The 24,111-nt window shown below is 42.1% G+C and overlaps 1 protein-coding gene across 1 annotated transcript in view; it reads left to right on the top strand.

Annotated features, from left to right (window-relative positions):
* Positions 1-24,111, top strand: part of LOC120020369 (voltage-dependent calcium channel subunit alpha-2/delta-2-like) — a 298,389-nt gene that overhangs the window by 205,232 nt on the left and 69,046 nt on the right. Inside the window, exons 6-8 of the mRNA XM_038963972.1 lie at positions 906-1,047; positions 19,092-19,223; positions 19,330-19,387. Coding sequence (XP_038819900.1) covers positions 906-1,047; positions 19,092-19,223; positions 19,330-19,387 — 332 coding nt within the window. The remainder of the gene's footprint in view (positions 1-905; positions 1,048-19,091; positions 19,224-19,329; positions 19,388-24,111) is intronic.

Below are 24,111 nucleotides of genomic sequence, written 5' to 3' on the forward strand. Positions count from 1 at the left end.
ACAGTATGTGCTATATTTTGTCAGTATGCACCTTGCAGCATATTAGTGAGATCCCTTAGGATTTGGAGGCACAGATAAATGAATAAGCTCCACCAGAGGATGTGTTTAGATCTAACTCCTATTTATTTTCACATGATTGGCTCTTGAAAAGGCAAGGCTTGTCCTCTGTCGATAGCTAATCAAGATTGAATCCTAAATGTCACATTAATAGGAAAAGTTTTACATCCACATTTCTTTTGTCCTTATTTGACATTTGTCACTTTGTGAAAGTAATGTACCGGGCTAACCCAGCTAAATACTAATGGAAGAGGTCATCCTCTCAGTAAACACATTATAGCTCTATAGCTCTGTGTTGTGTGCTAGTGGGTAGACTACAGAATAATAGACATTCTGTTGTTCTGAATGTCTAACATAACACAAGGCAGCTCCAGCTGGCTTCCTAACCTAACACTGCATGGGCGTAGTGGAGATGCAGCCTGTGTGGGTGGCAGAGAAAGCTGTGATTAAGTAGTGTTGGTTGTTAGTTATTATTGTCAGACTTAATTTGTGTACCACCTAATGTGTCTGTGATAGCCATCTTGGACACTAATTGATTCCAACTGTTTTGTGTCTACTTTGATACCTGCTGTTGCTTTGTGACGAGGCAAAGAATAGAAGGCAAATCCAAACCCAGCCTAAAAAGCGGTGTAATTGCTGTTTTTGTAGTTTAATCCAGGAGTGTGCATGTGTGCTTCTGTGTGTATGTGTGTGTGCCTGTGCATTCAATCCTTTGTGAGTGTGTTCCTGTTTGTTTGTGGCTTTGCGGGGCGGATATCTGTTTGTGTTCGTCTGTCTGCATTTCCTCATGTACTGTACTTATCTCATTAACAGTGTGTTTCTTTTTCTGTGTATGTCTCTCTGTGCAGACGGAGGACGGAGATGGGGAAGAGAACCTGATGGAGAACCCCTACTCCATGAAGCTGGAGTTTGTGGACGATCCCAACTTTAAAAACAAGGTCAACTACTCCTACAGTGCCGTCCAGATCCCCACAGACATCTATAAGGGCTGTAAGTACCAAGCTACACAGGCATCCACACACACGATCTGACCTTTTTGGGGAAGGAAAAAAGATACCTAGCAGTTGCACAACTGGATACATTCAACCAAAATGTGTCTTCTGCATTAGAGAGGTGCGGGGGGCTGCTTTAATAGACATCCACATCATCAGCGCGCAGTTGTTGTAGGAGGTTAACTGCCTTGCTCAAGGGCAGAACGGCAGATTTTTCCACTTTGCTGGCTCAGGGATTCGAACCAGCGACCCTTCAGTTACTGGCCGCTAGGCTACCTACCACCCTGTTTTGCTAGGTTACATACAACTTTTTTATTACACATGTTCTAACAGGATAAATCCTTGAGATGCCTCATTTTGTTTCTGAGGGGGTCCTGAGCTGCAGGGAGAACAGGTCATAATTGTCACGCTCGTCGAAATGAATGGACCAAGGCGCAGCGTGCTCAGAGTTCCACATATTTTAATAAATCGAAACTCACCAAAGAAAACAAACAAGCACAAACGAAATGTGACGTTCAGGGCTGCTCACAGGCAGCTACACAAAAACAAGATCCCACAAACTAAAGGTGGAAAAAAGGCTGCCTAAGTATGATCCCCAATCAGAGACAACGATAGACAGTTGCCTCTGATTGGGAACCATACCCGGCCAACAAAGAAATAGAAAAACTAGAATGCCCACCCAAATCACACCCTGACCTAACCAAATAGAGAAATAAAAAGGCTCTCTAAGGTCAGGGCGTGACAATAATAACTCCTGGAATGGAGTCAATGGAATGGTATCAAGCTTGGTTTCAATGTGGTCAATAATGTACTATTCCACTGACTCTATTCCACTGACGTCCTTGACCTCAGCAGCCTCCAATGGTGTGAGCTGAGCACTGTATCCTGCTCCTCTGTGTATCAGTCAACACTTGCTTACTGTAACATAATAGGACATGGCAGTAGTGTTCCCACAGTAGCTGTGTGTGTGTGTGTGTGTGTGTGTGTGTGTGTGTGTGTGTGTGTGTGTGTGTGTGTGTGTGTGTGTGTGTGTGTGTGTGTGTGTGTGTGTGTGTGTGTGTGTGTGTGTGTGTGTGTGTGTGTGTGTGTGTGTGCGCGCGCGCGCGTGCGCGCGCGTGGATTGTGTGGGCATGGATAGATTCCTCTGTTCTCTGTTCCTGGACACCTCTGTTCCTGGTCTGCCATACCTGGTGCCTCACAGCACAACGGGCATAACTCCCTCCTTGGGAGTCATCCACAAATTGACAAAAGTGAACACGTACCTGCTGGGGCTGTAATCTCGCAGTCACCCTTTATTTTCTCTCTAACCAACAAACCAAAATTGGTTCTGTGAAAGTTCCCAGGACATTTGTTAGGTTACGGAAAATGTTCACATTAACACAAAACTGTCCAGTTGTGCTAATGACTATAGAATTTTTATATAAAACATTCACCCGGTGTTGCAAGAACATTCCTAGAACACATTTAATCTGTTCTTTAAAGGTTCCCATAATGTTTAATTTGGTTCTAGGAACAGTCTGGTGAGAACATTGTGGGGACATCACTATATGTTTCCAAAACCCCAAAAGTATCCAGTTGTTCGGATGATTCTACAATGTTTCATATAGGGTGCAAAAAACATTCACCTGACGTTACAAGAACGTTCCCAGAACACATTTAGTCTGTTATTTAAAGGGTCCCAAATGTTTCTTGTTGGAAAGTTGTGGAGATATATCAAGAGATAGGTTCCCAAAACACTAAAACTGTCCAGTTGTGCTGACAGTCAGATAATGTTTGTATCAGGGTGCACAAAACATTCCTTTGATGTTGCAAGAATGTTGACAGAACAGCCTTTCTGAGTTCTTTAAAAGTTCCCATAATGTTTAATTAGGTTGTGGGAACAGTGTGTGTACATTGCAAGAGATATGTTCCCAAAACACAAAATATGCTCAGCTGTGATGACATTCATATAATGTTTAAGTTAGGTTGCACAGGACATTCCCTTAATGTTGTAAGAATGTTTACAGAACATTTACATTTACATTTAAGTCATTTAGCAGACGCTCTTATCCAGAGCGACTTACAAATTGGTGCATTCACCTTATGATATCCAGTGGAACAACCACTTTACAATAGTGCATCTAACTCTTTTAAGGGGGAGGGGGGGGTTAGAAGGATTACTTTATCCTATCCTAGGTATTCCTTAAAGAGGTGGGGTTTCAGGTGTCTCCGGAAGGTGGTGATTGACTCCGCTGACCTGGCGTCGTGAGGGAGTTTGTTCCACCATTGGGGTGCCAGAGCAGCGAACAGTTTTGACTGGGCTGAGCGGGAACTGTACTTCCTCAGAGGTAGGGAGGCGAGCAGGCCAGAGGTGGATGAACGCAGTGCCCTTGTTTGGGTGTAGGGCCTGATCAGAGCCTGAAGGTACGGAGGTGCCGTTCCCCTCACAGCTCCGTAGGCAAGCACCATGGTCTTGTAGCGGATGCGAGCTTCAACTGGAAGCCAGTGGAGAGAGCGGAGGAGCGGGGTGACGTGAGAGAACTTGGGAAGGTTGAACACCAGACGGGCTGCGGCGTTCTGGATGAGTTGTAGGGGTTTAATAGCACAGGCAGGGAGCCCAGCCAACAGCGAGTTGCAGTAATCCAGACGGGAGATGACAAGTGCCTGGATTAGGACCTGCGCCGCTTCCTGTGTGAGGCAGGGTCGTACTCTGCGAATGTTGTAGAGCATGAACCTACAGGAACGGGTCACTGCCTTGATGTGAGTTGAGAACGACAGGGTGTTGTCCAGGATCACGCCAAGGTTCTTAGCACTCTGGGAGGAGGACACAATGGAGTTGTCAACCGTGATGGCGAGATCATGGAACGGGCAGTCCTTCCCCGGGAGGAAGAGCAGCTCCGTCTTGCCGAGGTTCAGCTTGAGGTGGTGATCCGTCATCCACACTGATATGTCTGCCAGACATGCAGAGATGCGATTCGCCACCTGGTTATCAGAGGGGGGAAAGGAGAAGATTAATTGTGTGTCGTCTGCATAGCAATGATAGGAGAGACCATGTGAGGATATGACAGAGCCAAGTGACTTGGTGTATAGCGAGAATAGGAGAGGGCCTAGAACAGAGCCCTGGGGGACACCAGTGGTGAGAGCACGTGGTGCGGAGACAGATTCTCGCCACGCCACCTGGTAGGAGCGACCTGTCAGGTAGGACGCAATCCAAGCGTGGGCCGCGCCGGAGATGCCCAGCTCGGAGAGGGTGGAGAGGAGGATCTGATGGTTCACAGTATCAAAGGCAGCCGATAGGTCTAGAAGGATGAGAGCAGAGGAGAGAGAGTTAGCTTTAGCAGTGCGGAGCGCCTCCGTGACACAGAGAAGAGCAGTCTCAGTTGAATGACTAGTCTTGAAACCTGACTGATTTGGATCAAGAAGGTCATTCTGAGAGAGATAGCAGGAGAGCTGGCCAAGGACGGCACGTTCAAGAGTTTTGGAGAGAAAAGAAAGAAGGGATACTGGTCTGTAGTTGTTGACATCGGAGGGATCGAGTGTAGGTTTTTTCAGAAGGGGTGCAACTCTCGCTCTCTTGAAGACGGAAGGGACGTAGCCAGCGGTCAAGGATGAGTTGATGAGCGAGGTGAGGTAAGGGAGAAGGTCTCCGGAAATGGTCTGGAGAAGAGAGGAGGGGATAGGGTCAAGCGGGCAGGTTGTTGGGCGGCCGGCCGTCACAAGACGCGAGATTTCATCTGGAGAGAGAGGGGAGAAAGAGGTCAAAGCACAGGGTAGGGCAGTGTGAGCAGAACCAGCGGTGTCGTTTGACTTAGCAAACGAGGATCGGATGCCGTCGACCTTTTTTTCAAAATGGTTGACGAAGTCATCTGCAGAGAGGGAGGAGGGGGGAGGAGGGGGAGGAGGATTCAGGAGGGAGGAGAAGGTGGCAAAGAGCTTCCTAGGGTTAGAGGCAGATGCTTGGAATTTAGAGTGGTAGAAAGTGGCTTTAGCAGCAGAGACAGAAGAGGAGAATGTAGAGAGGAGGGAGTGAAAGGATGCCAGGTCCGCAGGGAGGCGAGTTTTCCTCCATTTCCGCTCGGCTGCCCGGAGCCCTGAACATGTGGTCTAAGTTCTTTAAAGGTTTCTAGAACATTTAATTAAGTTATGGGAGTTGTCTGGGATGTTATTGCGAATATTCTCATATTCCCACAATATTGCACAATGTTCCACAATTTCCAAATAAATCAATTTTCATGACGTTCATAGCATATTTCTTTTAGGTTTAACATAATATTCTATTAATATTCATGCAATTTATAAAATGTTATATTTAAGTTTGACCTATTATTGCCACAACATTCTCAGCATGCACATGTATAGTTCCTTAGAGCATAAGAAATCAGATTGGAATACATCTCTATTATGTTTCTCTCCATTTTTAATGGTAATTCACATTTGAGGACTGTATTGTGATTTAGAGACACATGGAATTTTAAATTTGTTACAAGTACACAGCATATGAAGAGGATGGAATTATTTTAATAAATCAGAAATGGTGTTCTGTGTCCTGATTGGCCATATTAGACCCTGCCAGGATGCAGATATCCCCAGGTGGCACAGAGGGTTAATGATCTGGCTGCAGATCCAAAGATTGCAGGTTAAATCCCACATATTCTTTAACCATGTTTCTTTTGAGAAAAAAAAACTGGCATTGAGGCTCAGATGTACTCTACTAAAAGAGAACAATGTCTTTTAATCATCCAGATTTGTAAATTCAGTCAGTTATTCAGAATTTAGACTAACAGTAAAAAATAAAACATTTTGTAACAATTAACTGTTCAACTTCTTAGAAAACGCAACCCTGTCTTATTTTTCATGATCTGAGAAGCAAAAGTGTTCCTAGATCAGCACTCATAGTCCTGGATACCTTGTGAACATGGACCCAGAAGTACGCAGCTTATACAGAGGATGGGGAAGTGATGGTGACTAACCCAGTTAACCGTTAGTTATGTCTAAGAAGGTTTAAAAGGAAGCATGGAATTCCTGATTGAGCATACAGCCATGGCTATATATTGAAAAAAAGAAGCCATAAGAGCACTTCCCTGGTGGCACAGAGTATGAAAGACCTGGCTTGGGAACCAAACATTGCAGGTACAAACCCCACATGTGCAGATTGTCAACATATGAAGTGTAAAACATATGGTTAAATTTGTATGATTAAATGCTGTTCAAATATCTTCTAGATTAAAATACTGTGTGTCTATCACCTTGGAGTGGGCCAACAATACAGTCATTAAATGGAAACATAATGGATGGAAACATAATGGGGATGTATTCCAATTGGCTTTAAGAGCTACAAATGAGAATGTTGTGGTAATATTAGTTCAAACTTAAATATAACATTTTCTAAATGGTTTTGAAATGTTCTGAGGACCACCAAGACAAGGTAAAATGTATATTGTTTGAATATTCATAGGATATTATGTTAAGCCTAAAGCAAATACGCTATGAATGTAATAAAAACTGACTCATTTGGAAATTGTGGAACATTGTGCCACATTGTGGGAATGTTCTGTTCGACCTTTTTGAATATCACAATACTATTCTTGCAACGTCCCAGATAATTCCCATAACTTCATAACATTTTCTTGGAACCTTTAAAGAACTTTGACCATGTGTTCTGTCAACATTCTTACAGAATGAAGGGAATGTCCTGTGCAACCTAACTTAAACATTGTATGAATGTCATCACAACTGAGAATATTTTGTGTCTTAGGAATCTCTTGTAATGTACCCACACTGTTCCCACAACCTAATTAAATGTTTTGGGAACCTTTAAAGCCTGTTCTGTCAACATTACTGCAACACCAAAATTATGTTTTGTGCACCCTGATACAAACATTATCTGAATGTCAGCACAACTGGCCAGTTTTAGTGTTTTGGGAACATATCTCTTGATATATCCCCACAATGTTCCCACAACCTAGACAAATGTGTTAGGACTTTTTAAGAACATAAAAACTGTGTTTTGGGAAAGTTCTCGTCACATCAGGTGAATGTTTTTTTGCACCCTAAAAGAAACATTGTATAATCATCCGTACAACTGAACAGTTTTTGTGTTTTGGGAACATATCTTTTGTGATGTCCCCACAATGTTCTCACCAGACTGTTCCCACAATCTAATGAAACATTCTGGGAACTTTTAAAGAACAGACTAAATATGTTCTGAGAACATTCTTGTAACATCAGGTGAATGTTTTTTGCACCCTAAAATAAACATTGTATAATCATCTGCACAACTGGACAGTTTGTGTGCTTTGGAAACATATAGTTTGTGATGTCCCCACAATGTTCTCAACAGACTGTTCTCACAACCTAATGAAACATTCTGGGAACCTTTAAAGAACAGACAAAGTGTGTTTTGTGAACGTTCTTGCAATATCAGATGAATGTTTTATATAAATGTTGTATAATCATCCGCACGACTGGACAGTTTTATGTTATGAGAACATTTGCCACAACCTATCAAATTTTCTGGGAACTTTCACATAACCAATTTTGGTTTGCTGGGAAAATATTACTGGTACATTGTGTTATTACATTACCTGGAAACCTAATGAGAACTTTTTGGGAACGTTCTGTGGTGGTTGTTTCAGATGTTGTGCACAACATTTAAATTAATGTCATGAGAACATTCCAAGGATATTTAATTTAAATCATAAAAACATATATATTTTGAGACGTTATCATCCTAATGTTAGATAAAAGTCTAACTAGAACTTCATGGGAATCTAAGCTAATGTTCTTGGAATGTTCCCAGTTTGCTGGGTACTCTCTCTGTTATCTCTCTGTTATCATATTGTAATCTGTTGGACATGAATGTGTTCACACTCACGCTCAGGCTGTATCCCAAATAATTCACCAATGATCTGCTAACAGATAGACCACCATTTCTACCTGTTTTGTTTGCAGTCTTCCTCTTCATCAGAAGAACCTCTTTATTTCTGAGGCATAGAAGCTAGGTACCCGGTTTGTAACAAGCTTTTCCAGCAGCCTCTCTCAGCCAATCTTCAGAGTTAGCCGCTCTTTATCCCGGACGAGGGGACAAAGAACATGGAGAACCAACCATGGCGCAATCAGTCCTGCCTGTTGTTCCCGTAGCCATTTTGTGCTGGCCCCTAGATTCTCTCAAAGATATGCCTTTACTGGGACTTATATATGAATAAAGGCTTTGTGATTTAGCCTGCTGGGGATTATATAGGCATAGTAGTAGAATGGAATACTCTGGGAGGATGTTCATTTGAAAGAGTTTTGCTCAGCAGAAAATGTTTACTGTGGGAAAATCAAGTCCCTGTGCGTAGTCTGCAGTGGAAAGATTGGCCCAGCTGTTTCAGCTTTGGCATCAGCGCCGTTATGAGCATGCTGTTTGAGTGCTGTTATTTTTCCTTAGTTGAGTAAAATGCAGTACTCATATACAGAAGCCAATCATACTCACATTCAAATCCTTCAGTAGCCTAGCTTCTGTCAATAACACATATATAATAAATTCTAAATACAAGCATACAACACATGGTATTGTTATACAATATTGTGGTTATGCACTGTATGCATATGATAAAGGTGAGTAACTAACTTCATATTTGGACATTGAGTTAGCAGTAGCACAAAATATTATGACCAGTAGTGTTAAGCTATAAAATAATGTTATTAGGAATAAGTCAAGCAAATGTATCAAGCATCTCAGAGTAGGAGTGCTGATCTAGGATCAGTTTTGCCTATTAGATCGCAATAAATAAGATTTGCATAGACAGCCGACTTGATCCTAGTTCAGCACTCCTACTCTAAGACGCTTGATACAAATGGCCCCAGAGATCTCAAGTTAAAAGCTGATTTTCATGTAGAGTTGAAAGAAAATAGCCTATTATCCTCCTGGGACATTTCTACCTCTGAGTTCCTGGGGCTTGGAGCGCTGTCGAAAGGGCAGAGACATGCTCAGTACCGAAGGAGAAAGCTTCTGCTGGAACACCATAGGTGGCTAGGGGAGCTCACGAGGAACTGATGAGGAGCTGATGAGGAACTGATGAGGAGCTGATGAGGAACTGATGAGGAGCTGATGTGGGTGGAACGTTTGTCTGTGGGTCTTGAGAGGTCTGGGCTCATTGAAAGAGCTTTAGGGTCAGTGGAGCAGCAGCATTGTGAGTGAGCAGGAAAGGCTGTCTGGCCAACCCAGAAAGAACAGAGCAAAGCAGCAGGAGAGTGACATGGTCAGCATTAGAGAATAAAAGCCTGGAACTGAGTCTAAAAGTTACAATAAGGTCCAGTAATTGAATCTACTATATAGTTGGTGTCCTGAGTTTAGAGCGAATTACTATCTAAATCACTTCTCCAAAATTTCATCAGTTCTCTTCTCCTTCAGTTCTGATGCCTGAGTCTTTGTGCTACTTTACCTGGGAAACACCAGCAGACTATAGATCACTTATTAAATACAGCAATGCTTCAGAGCCTGTTCATTCTATTGAAATCCCTCTGATACTAATCTCTCCCTCTGTTTTAAACCCTCTACTATACCCTCAGATTATTTCTCTATCTACTGAAGTCTATATCGCTGATTTCTGTTGTGAGCCCCCTAGTTTCTGTGACTGTGTCTTTTGCTCTTTTTGGATGGAACTCATGACATGGCATGTGTTCCATCATGTTTGCCTGAACCACAAACAGTCAGTGTCCACACCACAGCCACTACGGGATAGAAAATGAACAGGGTGCTATCTACACAGGAGCTGGCGTATTGTGTGGTATTGTGTGTCTAAGGCAGTAAGTGCTGGTAGACTATGGTATGGATGAGTTTAGTGTTCTGTGTTATGCTTTGTGGATGGAGTAAATGAATAGAGTTTATTATGAGCACTCATCCTCTGTGTACTTGAAGGGGTTGTTATTGTAGTGCTTTGATAATGAACGCCTAAGAGAAGAGGGTCGAACCATGAAACTTTAGTAATATGATTGGTTTTCTCTGTTATATTTGAGGGTTGGAAGGAGCTGGTTTTTGCATGACAAGTAGTTTTTACAAAATTGCGTTAGGCATAGTAATGATATGGCAACAACAGAGTTTTGACACACGGGAGATGGACCAAGAGAAAGAGCCTGAGAGAGAGGAAAAGAGAGAGAGGGAGTGAGGGAGAGAGAGGGAGAAGGAGAAAAGGAGGAGGAGAGAGACTTTAATAATAGAAACCGTTTAGAGCTAAAAGCTTTTTATTTTTTTATTGAGTTCCTTTCAGCAGCTAAATGAGGCAGTGTATGAGTCCTGGTTTGATTTGTCTGCCAGGGACCATGTCCGTTTATTGAGATTGAGAGTGTTCCCTGGGCACAGTAATGAACCATTTTATGATTCATTATTCCACTGCTGATTCCTGCTGCCAAGTCTGCAAACTTTCTAATTAACTTAGGTCAAACATTCACACAGTTTTCTTCTAATTATCAATGCTTATTGCAGAACGGACACCGCCACAGAAAAAGCCACAGAGGAATAAATTGATGTGGAGAGAGAGGTTTTATTCTTGTGGTGGGTGAATGTTAGGGAAACATTGAGGGAACGAATGGCAGGGAGAGTTTTGCTGAATAATTGCCGGGGAAGAGCTCAGGGGAATATAATCTTACAGGGAATCACAGAGAAACAAGGATAGGAGAGGAAGCCCTTTCCTGCAGTCAAATGACCTAGTGACCTCATCGGTGGAATGTCATTCATATTTTTCACAAATTTCATCATTCATAAACAAACAACAACAAACAAATTCAGATAATCTGCTGTTTCTATGTCAAACGGTTTTGTTATATTTCAATTTTCTGTGATGTTTATTAAGTGTAATTTTGGGATGCAAACTCAAAATACAATGCATGGTACAGGTGTCTTCTTTTTTTAAAGCCCAGAAACGTGTGTGAGGTGTATACTTTTGTTTCAAAGTATATTTGATTAAGACTACCAATAAACACTTTGTATGACCCTTATTTAGCAAACTGCAGTAAAAGGTTAAATAAAAACCACTGAAAGAATCCCATCACACACTTAAAGATGCAGTCCGGGATCTTCAGCACTTACAAATTCATAACATATTATACGAAATGGATGACGTAGTACACAGTTGTGTTCACTTTTCGGGGACCCATTTTAGCTTGTGAGTGCTCCTTCTGGCTGAAATTATAGAAAACCTTCACCTCTTTATCTCCTAGGTCTGTCTTTAGTTTCATCACCTCTTTATCTCCTGGGTCTGTCTTTAGTTTCATCACCTCTTTATCTCCTGGGTCTGTCTTTAGTTTCATCACCTCTTTATCTCCTGGGTCTGTCTTTAGTTTCATCACCTCTTTATCTCCTGGGTCTGTCTTTAGTTTCATCACCTCTTTATCTCCTGGGTCTGTCTTTAGTTTCATCACCTCTTTAACTCCTGGGTCTGTCTTTAGTTTCAGATAAGCTTCACACCTGTGTAATATAATGGTTATTGCACCAGACTGAAGATGGTATTAATAGTTTTGCAGACACAGCTGCTATACGGTACAGTAGTAAGTAATCGCTGGTGTTGCTGGAACCCTTTTCATTTCAGAGATAACCACTTAAACACACATTCGGCTATATTTACATGTATGTTGTCATAGTAACGGAAGAGTAAAGATAAAGACACATTTAAGTACAGGAAAACCCAAACATGTTCTTTCTTTAGTCTTGAAGTTGGATAAAGTTCAAATCCCCTGCATGCAGAGCAGTGGCAGATCCTGTCATTGCCGTTCTATTGTACACATCAGCTGTGAGCAATGTGCTTATTACAATAGAATGGTGAGGAGTGACTAATTGCATGTGTACATGAAAGAGTGGGTGAAGTGAAGCTTTGCTGGTTAGAATGAATGGAAGGATTAGTCCTCCTCTCCTTTGAAGGGAGGCTGCTGTCCCTCTCTCACTCTTTCTTTCTCCCAGCTAATGAGAGAGAGCGAGAGAGAGAGAGCAAACAAGCCCAACATTAATGCCCAAACCACCAGCTAAAAGCACATGTTCCCTGAATGTTAGCTACTGCTCTGCCGTGGTGCTGTAGTAGGTGTGGCGTGGACACTGTGACTGTTTGTGGTTCAGGCACCCCTCTGGACATCTTCAGGCAAACATGATGGAACACATGCCATGTCATGGGTTCCATCCAAAAAGAGCAAAAGACACAGTCACAGAAACTAGGGGGCTCACAACAGAAATCAGCGATATAGACTTCAGTAGATAGAGAAATAATCTGAGGGTATAGTAGAGGGTTTAAAACAGAGGGAGAGATTAGTATCCAAGGGATTTCAATAGAATGAACAGGCTCTGAAGCATTGCCGTATTTAATAAGTGATCTATAGTCTGCTGGTGTTTCCCAGGTAAAGCAGCACAAAGACTCAGGCATCAGAACTGAAGGAGAAGAGAACTGATGAAATTTTGGAGAAGTGATTTAGATAGTAATTCGCTCTAAACTCAGGACACCAACTATATAGTAGATTCAATTACTGGACCTTATTGTAACTTTTAGAGGAATACCACAATTTATGTGAGTAATGGGTAATTAATTTACAGTATAACAATATGGATTTTTGAATAGAGAAGTGATTTAATTTAGGCTAAAAGGGGTAGTTAAAGACAGTCAAATGACATCTAAAAGTATGTGCTGTGTGCATCCATCCAGCCCACCTCAGGCTCATCCTATGGCTGAAATAGACATGTTCTTTCTGTCACCCAGCTCACGCTATGCTGGAGATCATCTCAGTCCTCCTCAACATCAAGACAGATTTATGGAGCGAGAGACTGAGAAAGAAAAGCAAAAGTCATTTTGAAAGGAAATGACTGTATGGGGGATTTAAAGTCTGTTTTTCACTCAGAGGGAGAAGACAGCTAAAATCACCACATGGCTCTATTAATATTTCTACCGTTCCTCTTGATTTGATTCGCTCTGTCTTCCGCCCCATACTCGTCCCAGCACCCCCTGCACCCCCCTCCCTACCCCCACCCCTAAAGTGTATGCCCAGTGAAGGGGCACTATCGTTTACCAACACTCTAATGAGAACAGTCAGCACACCAGACTCCACTTCACTCACCACCAAGCTCACAAATTACATTTCATTTGTTTATTTTTGACTGCATCACTTTAATTAGAAAAAGTCTTTGGGTGGAGATCTCTCCAGTCTTTCATTTCATATTCGTGATTCTTAGGAGACGTTCTGCATTTGATTTGCTCTTCACAGTTCGGGAAGTTTGAGAGCAGGATTGAGGGCTTCAATCAGAAATACAGCGTTTCAAACAGTTTTATCCATATAAACATAGTTCATCTCATGTACCACATATTAATGTAGGCTACGGCATGTTATTTGAATTCGAGTGTTACTTCAGTTGGTTACACTGTAAATACATTCCATGTCCTCATAGGTGTTTTAGCGAACTTCAATCTACTTTTTCTGAGAGAAGTAACATTAGCATATGTTTCGTGAAGTTCACTTAAATTGTGTCAACCTTTCTCTTCTTCTGTCTCTGGAAAACTTGGAGGAAAACATGCATTCCTTCAGAGTGCCCAGACCTTGTTTTACGAAGTCCTTGTAGATGTGTGAGGTGGTGCCAGTTTCAGGCAGCTATTTGGTTTTCATCTGTTGGATGAAAGGTTTGTAAGACCAGGGTTTTAAGCCCACTGCCGGACCAGATGAGACAGCTTTGGAAAGAGAGAGAGAGAGAGAGAGAGGTGGATGCTAAGGAGAGGGATGTGGGGCGTGGCAGTTTTTGCCATGTTTGAGATTGCAGACTATGTAGTTAATGGGATCCAAAAAATAGCCCACATCTGCCAGTGTAAAAAAAAAAGATTACCCCTGTGCTGTGTGTATTAAAAAGAAATGTGTACTGTACTTGTTTGTTAAAAGGACCTCCTTTACTATTGTATGGAGAATGTAGGTTCTATTACCACCACTGTATATACAGCTGGTTCTATTGTATGGAGAATGTAGGTTCTATTACCACCACTGTATATACAGCTGGTTCTATTGTATGGAGAATGTAGGTTCTATTACCACCACTGTATATACAGCTGGTTCTATTGTATGGAGAATGTAGGTTCTATTACCACCACTGTATATACAGCTGGTTCTATTGTATGGAGAATGTAGGTTCTATTACCACCACTGTATATACAGCTGGTTCTATTGTATGGAGAATGTAGGTTCTATTACCACCACTGTATATACAGCTGGTTCTATTGTATGGAGAATGTAGGTTCTATTACCACCACTGTATATACAGCTGGCTCTATTGTATGGAGAATGTATGTTCTATTACCACCACTGTATAGCTGGTTCTATTGTATGGAGAATAGAGGTTCTATTATCACCACTGTATAGCTGGTTCTATTGTATGGAGAATTGATGTTCTGTTACAACCACTGAATATATAGCTGGTTCTATTGTATGGAGAACGTATATTCTGTTACAACCACTGAATATATAGCTGGTTCTATTGTATGGAGAACGTATATTCTGTTACAACCACTGTATAGCTGGTTCTATTGTATGGAGAATGTAGGTTCTATTACCACCACTGTATAGCTGGTTCTATTGTATGGAGAATGTAGGTTCTATTACCACCACTGTATAGCTGGTTCTATTGTATGGAGAATGTAGGTTCTATTACCACCACTGTATAGCTGGTTCTATTGTATGGAGAATGTAGGTTCTATTACCACCACTGTATAGCTGGTTCTATTGTATGGAGAATATGTTCTATTACCACCACTGTATATACAGCTGGTTCTATTGTATGGAGAATGTATGTTATATTATCACCACTGTATAGCTGGTTCTATTGTATGGAGAATTGATGTTCTGTTACAACCACTGAATGTATAGCTGGTTCTATTGTATGGAGAATTGATGTTCTGTTACAACCACTGTATATATAGCTGGTTCTATTGTATGGAGAATTTATGTTCTATTACCGCCACTATAGCTGGTTCTATTGTATGGGAAATGTATGTTCTATTACCGCCACTATAGCTGGTTCTATTGTACGGGGAATGTATGTTCTATTACCAGCATGGTGCAGTAGGATCTCTTGGCCACTCTTCAGAGGAACGGTAAAAAGATCTTCATGAAGATGATGACGATAATAATGGTTATTACTTCTTCAAAGGCCTTATCCATTTAATAGCTACTTCTATCATCCCAAATGGATTTGTTATGTGGGATCGTTTGTATTCCCGCCTGTAATATATCACACCAGACGTGTCTGTCTGTGTGTGTATTAACTGCCTTCTATAACGCTGGATTAAGATTAAGTTGTGCTGAGTGATTAACCAAAATGTTGGTTATTTTATCATTTTTTTAACAACTAATTGACTGACAGGTTAAATTATTTGAATTCCACTTTGTGTTTGTTTTCTTCTTCTAGAGAAATCAGATCTGTGCTATGTAGCAGGGAGTTGTAGTTTCCAACAGGCCATTATTCTACATAATTTAGTGCATCAAATGTGGTAATTTACTACAATGACCATTATCCATTGCGCATCTAGTTGTCAGGTGTTTCTTTTACACCTGCTACAGAAGAGAGACAGGAATGTGGGATCGTGAGGCGATATAGAATGCAGCTGTTGCTTTGTAAGGTATCTCTACCTAAAAATACATGATCTAAGTGATTGATAGTTGGTATTCAGCAGTCATAAAAGTATGCCTTGTTTACTTTTAAGAACTCCAAAATAGTGATTTTTTTAGACAGAATAGGCAGAAGCTCTATAGAGATGACTGAAATAGTAAAGTCATCAAATAAATCAAATGTAATATACACAACAACTGAAATATTATATTAAAGTAATGTGAATAAATGATGGTTAATAAGTGATAAGCAGTAATGGGCAGTCACTACCGTCATGGGACTTTTAGTGATTGTTTTATTCTGTGTTGTTACAGCATTCAACCCAAATGGAAAAGCGTGATTATTTTTTAATAATCGAACCGAAACTGAACAGACTTCAAAAAGCACTAAGATTAAACAGAAGGCAAAGATACATTTTGATCACTGTTCATCAGAGCCTGTGCCACGTTCAGAGAGAGAGAGAGAGAGAGAGAGAGAGAGAGAGAGAGAGAGAGAGAGAGAGAGAGAGAGAGAGAGAGAGAGAGAGAGAGAGAGAGAGCGAGAGCGAGAGCGAGAGAGAGAGAGAGAGAGAGAGAGAGAGAGAGAGAGAGAGAGAGAGAGAGAATACACGCACTAATGAAGAGCAGCAAATGGAATCCTTTATTGTGTCTGATTTTATGTCAGGTTCCATTAGGGATCTGCTGCTAGGGATGATTGCTGGAGTACCATGGCCTGGAGAGCATCCGCAGTTTCACCTTTTCAAGATATCAGAGAGAGGCCTGTTTCTTAGAAAGATGAGCCCCACAAAGTGCTCAGGGGCCATGTCTTCCTGTGCAAGCAAGCAGGTCGGGGTGAGGGCGGGGTTGAGGTCAAGGGTGAAGGTGGAGCAGGTCGGGTAAGGATAAGGGAGGGGGCGAGGGCGAAGAGTGGGGGCAGGTCAGGGCGAGGCTGGGAGTGAGAGATGGGGTGGGGGCAGGTCGGTGCGAGGGTGGGGGTGAGGGCAAGGGTGGGGTGAGGGCAGATCAAGCCCCTCTCTAACCTGACAGTTCGTCAGCAACTCGGAGCAGTAATTGAAAATCATGGGAAAAGTGGATAATGATCGTTTATTTGTGTGAAATTCAAACGAGAAGGGGAGAAAGCTGGACTTGGTGGTTCAGCGGCTTTTCTGGCTGTGGTTGGTTGAGTAATTAAATCAGGAAAGCCAGTGAAGTTATGCTCAGCTCAGCGCCTCGTCCTGTTTCTCCTTTAATCAAGAGCCCATTAAACCTCTGATTGCGTGCCCCATCTTCTGACTCCAGCTCAGCTATTAAACAGGAACTGAAAGGCTTTCTCTGTTGCAGGGGGTTGGTGGCATGCACAGGATGCAAAGTAAGAGATAAATAGCAGGACAGGTATTGGGTAAAGAACTGAAAGCCTTTTATATGGTAGCAGATCAAGGGTAATGGGGAGATGAGGAATTGGGTGGGGCGGGGGGGGGGGGGTGTTAGGAGAGGGGCATTATAGCACTCACAGGATACAAAGTAATATGTAAAGTGCAAGAGTGGTAATAGAAGGAGAGAGAGGGAGAGCGACATGCTGGTGGTGGAATATATGTAGACATGAGTCTAACATTCAACATGTTTTCCAGTTCTGGTTAAATGGGTGATCAGGCCCATAAATCCCTTTCATAAAGTACAACCGACTTGTGAGATATAGCTCTGACCTTAAGTTATACACACACACATTAGGAACCATGCTCTTTCCATAAATACAAGGTGTATTTGTATCAGTTTTTTAAATCAAATTTTATTGCTTGCATGAGTTACCTGCTCTGCTCTTAAATGCAAGTAAAACTAAATGCACGCTCTTCAACCGATCGCTGCCCACACCTGTCCGCCCGTCCAGCATCACTACTCTGGACGGTTCTGACTTAGAATATGTGGACAACTACAAATACCTAGATGTCTGGTTCGACTGTAAACTCTCCTTCCAGACTCACATTAAGCATCTCCAATCCAAAATTAAATCTAGAATCGGCTTCCTATTTCGCAACAAAGCATCCTTCACTCATGCTGCCAAACATACCCTCGTAATACTGAATATCCTACCGATCCTTGACTTCGGCGATGTCATTTACAAAATAGCCGCCAACACTCTACTCAGCAAATTGGATGCAGTCTATCACAGTGCCATCAGTTTTGTCACCAAAGCCCCATATACTACACACCACTGCGACCTGTATGCTCTCGTTGGCTGGCCCTCGCTCCGTATTCGTCGCCAAACCCACCGGCTCCAGGTAATCTATAAGTCTTTGCTAGGTAAAGCCCCGCCTTATCTCAGCTCACTGGTCACCATAGCAGCACCCACCCGTAGCACGTGCTCCAGCAGGTATATTGCACTGGTCACCCCCAAAGCCTATTCCTCCTTTGGCCGCCTTTCCTTACAGTTCTCTGCTGCCAATGACTGGAACGAATTGCAAAAATCACTGAAGCTGGAGACTCATATCTCCCTCACTAACTTTAAGCACCAGCTGCACCTATACATAGCACATCTGCAAATAGCCCATCCAACTACCTCATCCCCATACTGTTATTTATTTATTTTATTTTGCTCCTTTGCACCCCAGTATCTCTACTTGCACACTCATCTTCTGCACATCTATCACTCCAGTGTTTAATTTCTATATTGTATTTATTTCACCACTATGGCCTATTTATTGCCTTACCTGCCTTATCCTACCTCATTTGCACACACTGTATATAGACTTTTTCAATTTTATTAATGACTGTATGTTTGTTTATCCAATGTGTAACTCTGTGTTGTTGTTTGTGTTGCACTGCTTTGCTTTATCTTGGCCAGGTCACAGTTGTAAATGAGAACTTGTTCTCTAGCCTACCTGGTTAAATAATGGTGAAATAAAAATAAATAAAAACCTGATGTGGAATAGAGTTCCATGTAGTCATGTCTCTGTTTAGTACTGTGCTCCTCCCATAGTCTGTTCTGGACTTGGAGACTGTGGAGAGACCTCTGGAGGCATGTCTTGTGGGGTATGCATGGGTGTCTGAGCTGTGTGCTAGTAGTTTAAACAGACATTTCAGTGCATTCAACATGTTAATAGTTCTAGTGATGACGTCAATCTCTATTGATGACGTCAATCTCTCCTCTACTTTGAGCCAGGAGAGACTGACATGCATATTATTAATGTTAGGTCTCCATGTACATTTAAGGGCCTGCCGTTTTGCCCTGTTCTGGGCCAATTGTAATTTTCCTTCTTTGTGGCACCTGACCACACGACTGGACAGTAGTCCAGGTGTGACAAAACTAGGGCCTGTAGGACATCATATTGTCTTGGATTACTTCTACATTATCCTGGACACCCAGTATAAGTATGTGATCTGCTCTACCCCCAGTGCTAGCCTGGTCATTGCCATGTTGATTGTGCTGTACTGTACACACTGTGCTGATAGTGTGTCCTCCTCTCCTCTCATCCTGTCCTGCAGCACCAGTCATCCTGAATGAGCTGAACTGGACCCAGGCTCTGGAGAGGGTTTTCATTGATAACCGCCGGGAGGACAGCTCTCTGCGCTGGCAGGTGTTCGGCAGCGCCACGGGGGTCACAAGATATTACCCAGGTAGGTCCTGGATCGTTATTAATAAGGATATTATCAACTTGAACTATAAATAAAAAAGATCAAGCTGATGTTCAGAATGATGTTTTACATTTCTTCCTTTTTCCAGCCACTCCATGGAGAGCACCCAATAAGATTGACCTGTATGACGTCCGCAGGCGGCCATGGTGGGTACACTGCAAATTGATCGGTGTTGATTTTTCAGTGTTACATTTCTAGTGTTGATTCAGGAATTAAATTTACTCTGTACGAGTTAACCTCTAATGAGTCTCCCTCCCGGATCCGGGATCCTCCTCATCAAAAAAGCTGACTAGCATAGCCTAGCCTAACGGGACAGGGATATCATATAATATAATTTCATGAAATCACAAGTCCAATACAGCAAATGAAAGATAAACATCTTGTGAATCCAGCCATCATTTCCGATTTTTTACAGCGAAAACACAATATATATTTCTATTAGCTCACTACAATAGCCAAACACACAACGCCATTTATTCACCGCCAAAATAGCTTTCACAAAACCCAGAAATAGAGATCAAATTAATCACTAACCTTTGGACAACTTCATCAGATGACAGTCTTATAACATCATGTTATACAATACATTTATGTTTTGTTCGAAAATGTGCATATTTAGAGGTACAAATCCTGGTTTTACATTGTGAATACATAGCCACAATATGCCAAAATGTCCGGAGATATTTTGGACAGTCACCTAAAAATAACTTTAGTACAACATACAGCATGCAGTATTGTGAGACAGCGCTCATATATTCTCCGCCTTGTTGGAGCCAACATTTACCACAAAAATACGAAATGACATCATAAATATTCTCTTACCTTTGTTGATCTTCCATCAGAATGTTGTGCAAGGAGTCCTAGTTCCAGAATAAATCGTTGTTTGGTTTTAGAATGTCCATTTCTTCTGTCGAATTAGCAACTTTGGCTAGCATTGTGGCGCGAACATGCCCATCAACTCTTGGCGCCTGGAACGAAAAATTCCAAAATTCCCAATAACGTCAAATAAACTGGTCAAACTCGGTTGAAAATCCTACTTTATGATGTTCTTCTCATATGTATCCAATAAAATCAGAGCCGGAGCAATTCGTCGTGTATACCGAACGCTTTTCAGAAGACAATGTGAGGTTCCCCGGCACGCAGTTGAAAACTGACAAAAGAGCGGACCTGTCACTCCAAAAGCTCTTATTCGGCCTCACATCAAGCTAGACACCCCATTCAACCTTCTACTGCCTGTTGACATCTAGTGGAAGGCGTATGAAGTGCATACAGATCCATAAATAAAAGCCAGTTGAATAGGCAGGCCCTGACACAGAGCCCCTTTTTCAGAATTTTCACTTCCTGTCTGGAAGTTTGCTGCCAAATGAGTTCTGTTTTACTCACATAATTCAGTGTTTTCTATCCAATAGTAATAATAATATGCATATTGTATGATCTAGAACAGAGTACGAGGCCGTTTAATTTGGGCACATTTTTTTCCAAAGTGAAAACAGCGCCCCCCTATTAAGAAGAAGTTAAATTAGCACTCAGTGATGTAAAACTACCCTTAGTGTTGGTGTTTATAAGCAGAGTTATTGTTTTACACTGTGGAGAGTAAAACAGTCTCATCAAAACCACTCCCATCATTATCATATTTCCCAGCATGCTCTACTGCAGGTAGATTTTTTGGGATTGTTTTTAATATCTGTGTTTTTGCATGTGATTGTTTTTGCATTGATTGATTAATCTTATGCTACACAAAGATAAATAGCATACATTTTTCTAAACTAGTCCAATCAGTTAGTTCATTTTCGCCAATAGAAGAGGAGATTTTTTCATTTTGCTTCTGTAGTCTCACCAGGGTGCCTGCGCACCGGCCTCTATAGAGCCTCACAGTGTAGGTGTCATAATACCCACTAAAACCTAGTGGTTAAACAGGGAAATATTTTCAATCGTTTTTCCACCATTTATTTTCCCATAAGGGATTTTAGAAACACTTAAAATAAGGGCTGTGTTTCGTGTAGGCTTACCCTGGCTTGACGTTTTGTTAACCGTGTCAAACTCTCTCGGACGAGGTGACTTTTATCAATATATTTGGCTCTATTTACGCTCATATTCGAAAATGCTAATTAGCGTTCAAGTAGGCACCATGCAAAACTACAAATCCCTGCAAGCTCCTGTACGTCATCTCTTGCTGACACCTTTGCTAACAGGTATTGTTTAAAACTTGCACAAGTTCACAGAATTGTCCATTTAAAGAAATTTTGCCAATTTATTACTACATTTAGCTAACATTAGATAGTTAATCCAGAGATTCTTACCTTTGCCTCGATTCAGCAGTCTCATCCAGATCATCATGGCATTTGTAGTTCTTTATAATAGCCACATTAGCAGCTAATTAGCGCTTCATTTTTGGGGGGGTAAATACAGGAAAATATATTGATAAAAGTCACCTTGTCCTAGAGAGATTTACACAGTTATCAAAACGTCATGCCAGGTTAAGCCTACACGAAACACAGCCCTTAAGTATTTCAAAAATCCCCTATGGGAAAAATGAAAGGTGGGAAAATTATTGGAACCATTTGCCTTTTTGACCGCTAGGTTTTATGGTCCAGGATAATCAATATGTCTTTCGCCTCCGATTCATTGAAGTAGAAGTCCTTGACCAAATCGAAGTTAGTGATAGCTGTTGATGTCTAGAAGCTCTTTTCAGTCATAGAAAACGATAGTGGAAACATTATGTACAAAAGAAGATCAGCACAAAAAATTACAAAATAGCACAATTGGTCAGGAGCCCGTAAAATAACTGCCATTCCCTCCGGCGCCATTCTCATCATCGGTGGTAACTCTCCAATTCATTCGAAAAGGCAAGGCACACAGGGAAATCATATTGAAGATGTGGCTTAGTGGGGGTGTGGCTTTCAATTAGGTATTTTTGGCCACCCGTGAGTGGAAACGTTGTACCAGTTTAAGTGGTCTATGGTTATGTTCATTAAAGTTTGAGCATGTCTGCTGACAGTTTTGAAGTCTTTATAATGCTAATGTTTTGAAGTCTTATGCGTACATAAGAGCATGTGGCAATAAAGACTTGTAAATATTTAAATATTATTGTAATGTCCTTAACCCAACACTGAAATCAAATCAAATTTTATTTGTCATATACACATGGTGAGCAGATGTTAATGCGAGTGTAGCGAAATGCTTGTGCTTCTTGTTCTGACAGTGCAGTAATATCTAACAAGTAATCCAACAATTCCTCAACAACTACGTAATACACACAAATCTAAAGGGGTGAATGAGAATATGTACATGTAAGTATATGGATGAGCTATGGCCAAGCGGCATAGGCAAGGTGCAATAGATGGTATAAAATACAGTATATACATGTGATATGAGTAATGTAAGATATGTGAACATTATTAAAGTGGAATTATTTAGAGTGCATTGTATATAGTGACTAGTGATCCATTTATTAAAGTGGCCAGTGATTGGGTCTCAATGTAGGCAGCAGCCTCTCTGAGTTAGTGATTGCTGTTTAGCAGTCTGATGGCCTTAAGATAGAAGCTGTTTTTCAGTGTCCCGGGTCCCAGCTTTGATGCACCTGTATTGACCTCGCCTTCGGGATGGTAGCAGTGTGAACAGGCAGTAGCTCGGGTGGTTCATATCCTTGATGATCTTTTTGGCCTTCCTGTGACATCGGGTGCTGTAGGTGTCATGGAGGGCAGATAGGTGATTCGTTGTGCAGACCGCACCACCCTCTGGAGAGCCTTGTGGTTGAGGGCGGTGCAGTTGCTGTACCAGGCTGTGATACAGCCCGACAGGATGCTCTTGATTGTGCATCTGTAAAAGTTTGACAGGGTTTTGGGTGACAAGCCAAATTTCTTCAGCCTCCTGAGGTTGAAGAGGCGCTGTTGTGACTTCTTCACCACACTGTCTGTGTGAGTGGACCATTTCAGTTTGTCTGTGATGTGTTCGCCTAGGAACTTAAAACTTTCCACCTTCTCCACTGCTGTCCCTTCGATGTGGATAGGGGGGTGCTCCCTCTGCTGTTTCCTGAAGTCCACGATCATCTCCTTTGCTTTGTTGATGTTGAGTGAGAGGTTGTTTTCCTGATACCACACTTCGAGTGCCCTCACCTCCTCCCTGTAGGCTGTCTCGTCGTTGTTGGTAATCAAGCCCACTACTGTTGTGTCATCTGCAAACTTGATGATTTAGTTGGAGGCGTGCATGGCCACACAGTCGTGGGGGAACAGGGAGTACAGGAGGGGGCTGAGCACGCACCCTTGTTTGGGCCCCAGTGTTGAGGATCAGCGAAGTGGAGATGTTGTTTCCTACCTTCACCACCTGGGGCGGCCTGTCTGAAAGGACCCAAATGCACAGGGCAGGGTTCAGACCCAGGGCCTCCAGCTTGATGATGAGCTTGTACTATGGTGTTGAATGCTGAGCTGTAGTCAATGAACAGCATTCTTACATAGATATTCCTTTTGTCCAGATGGGATAGGGCAGCGTGCAGTGTGATGGCGATTGCGTCGTCTGTGGACCTGTTGGGGCGGTATGCAAACTGAAGTGGGTCTAGGGTGGCCGGTAAGGTGGAGGTGATATGATCCTTGACTAGTCTCTCAAAGCACTTCATGATGACAGAAGTGAGTGCTACGGGGCGGTAGTCATTTAGTTCAGTTATCTTTGCCTTCTTGTTTACAGGAACAATGGTAGCCGTCTTGAAGCATGTGGCGACAACAGACTGGGATAGGGAGCGATTGAATATGGGGCGCAGTCCTTGTTAGCGGGCCGCGACGGTGGCACTGTGTTATCCTTGAAGCGGGCAAAGAAGGTGTTTAGTTTGTCTGGAAGTGTGACGTCGGTGTCCGTGACGTGTCTGGTTTTCTTTTTA

Source organism: Salvelinus namaycush, chromosome 2 (assembly GCF_016432855.1).
Source record: "Salvelinus namaycush isolate Seneca chromosome 2, SaNama_1.0, whole genome shotgun sequence".
Taxonomy (NCBI): domain Eukaryota; kingdom Metazoa; phylum Chordata; class Actinopteri; order Salmoniformes; family Salmonidae; genus Salvelinus; species Salvelinus namaycush.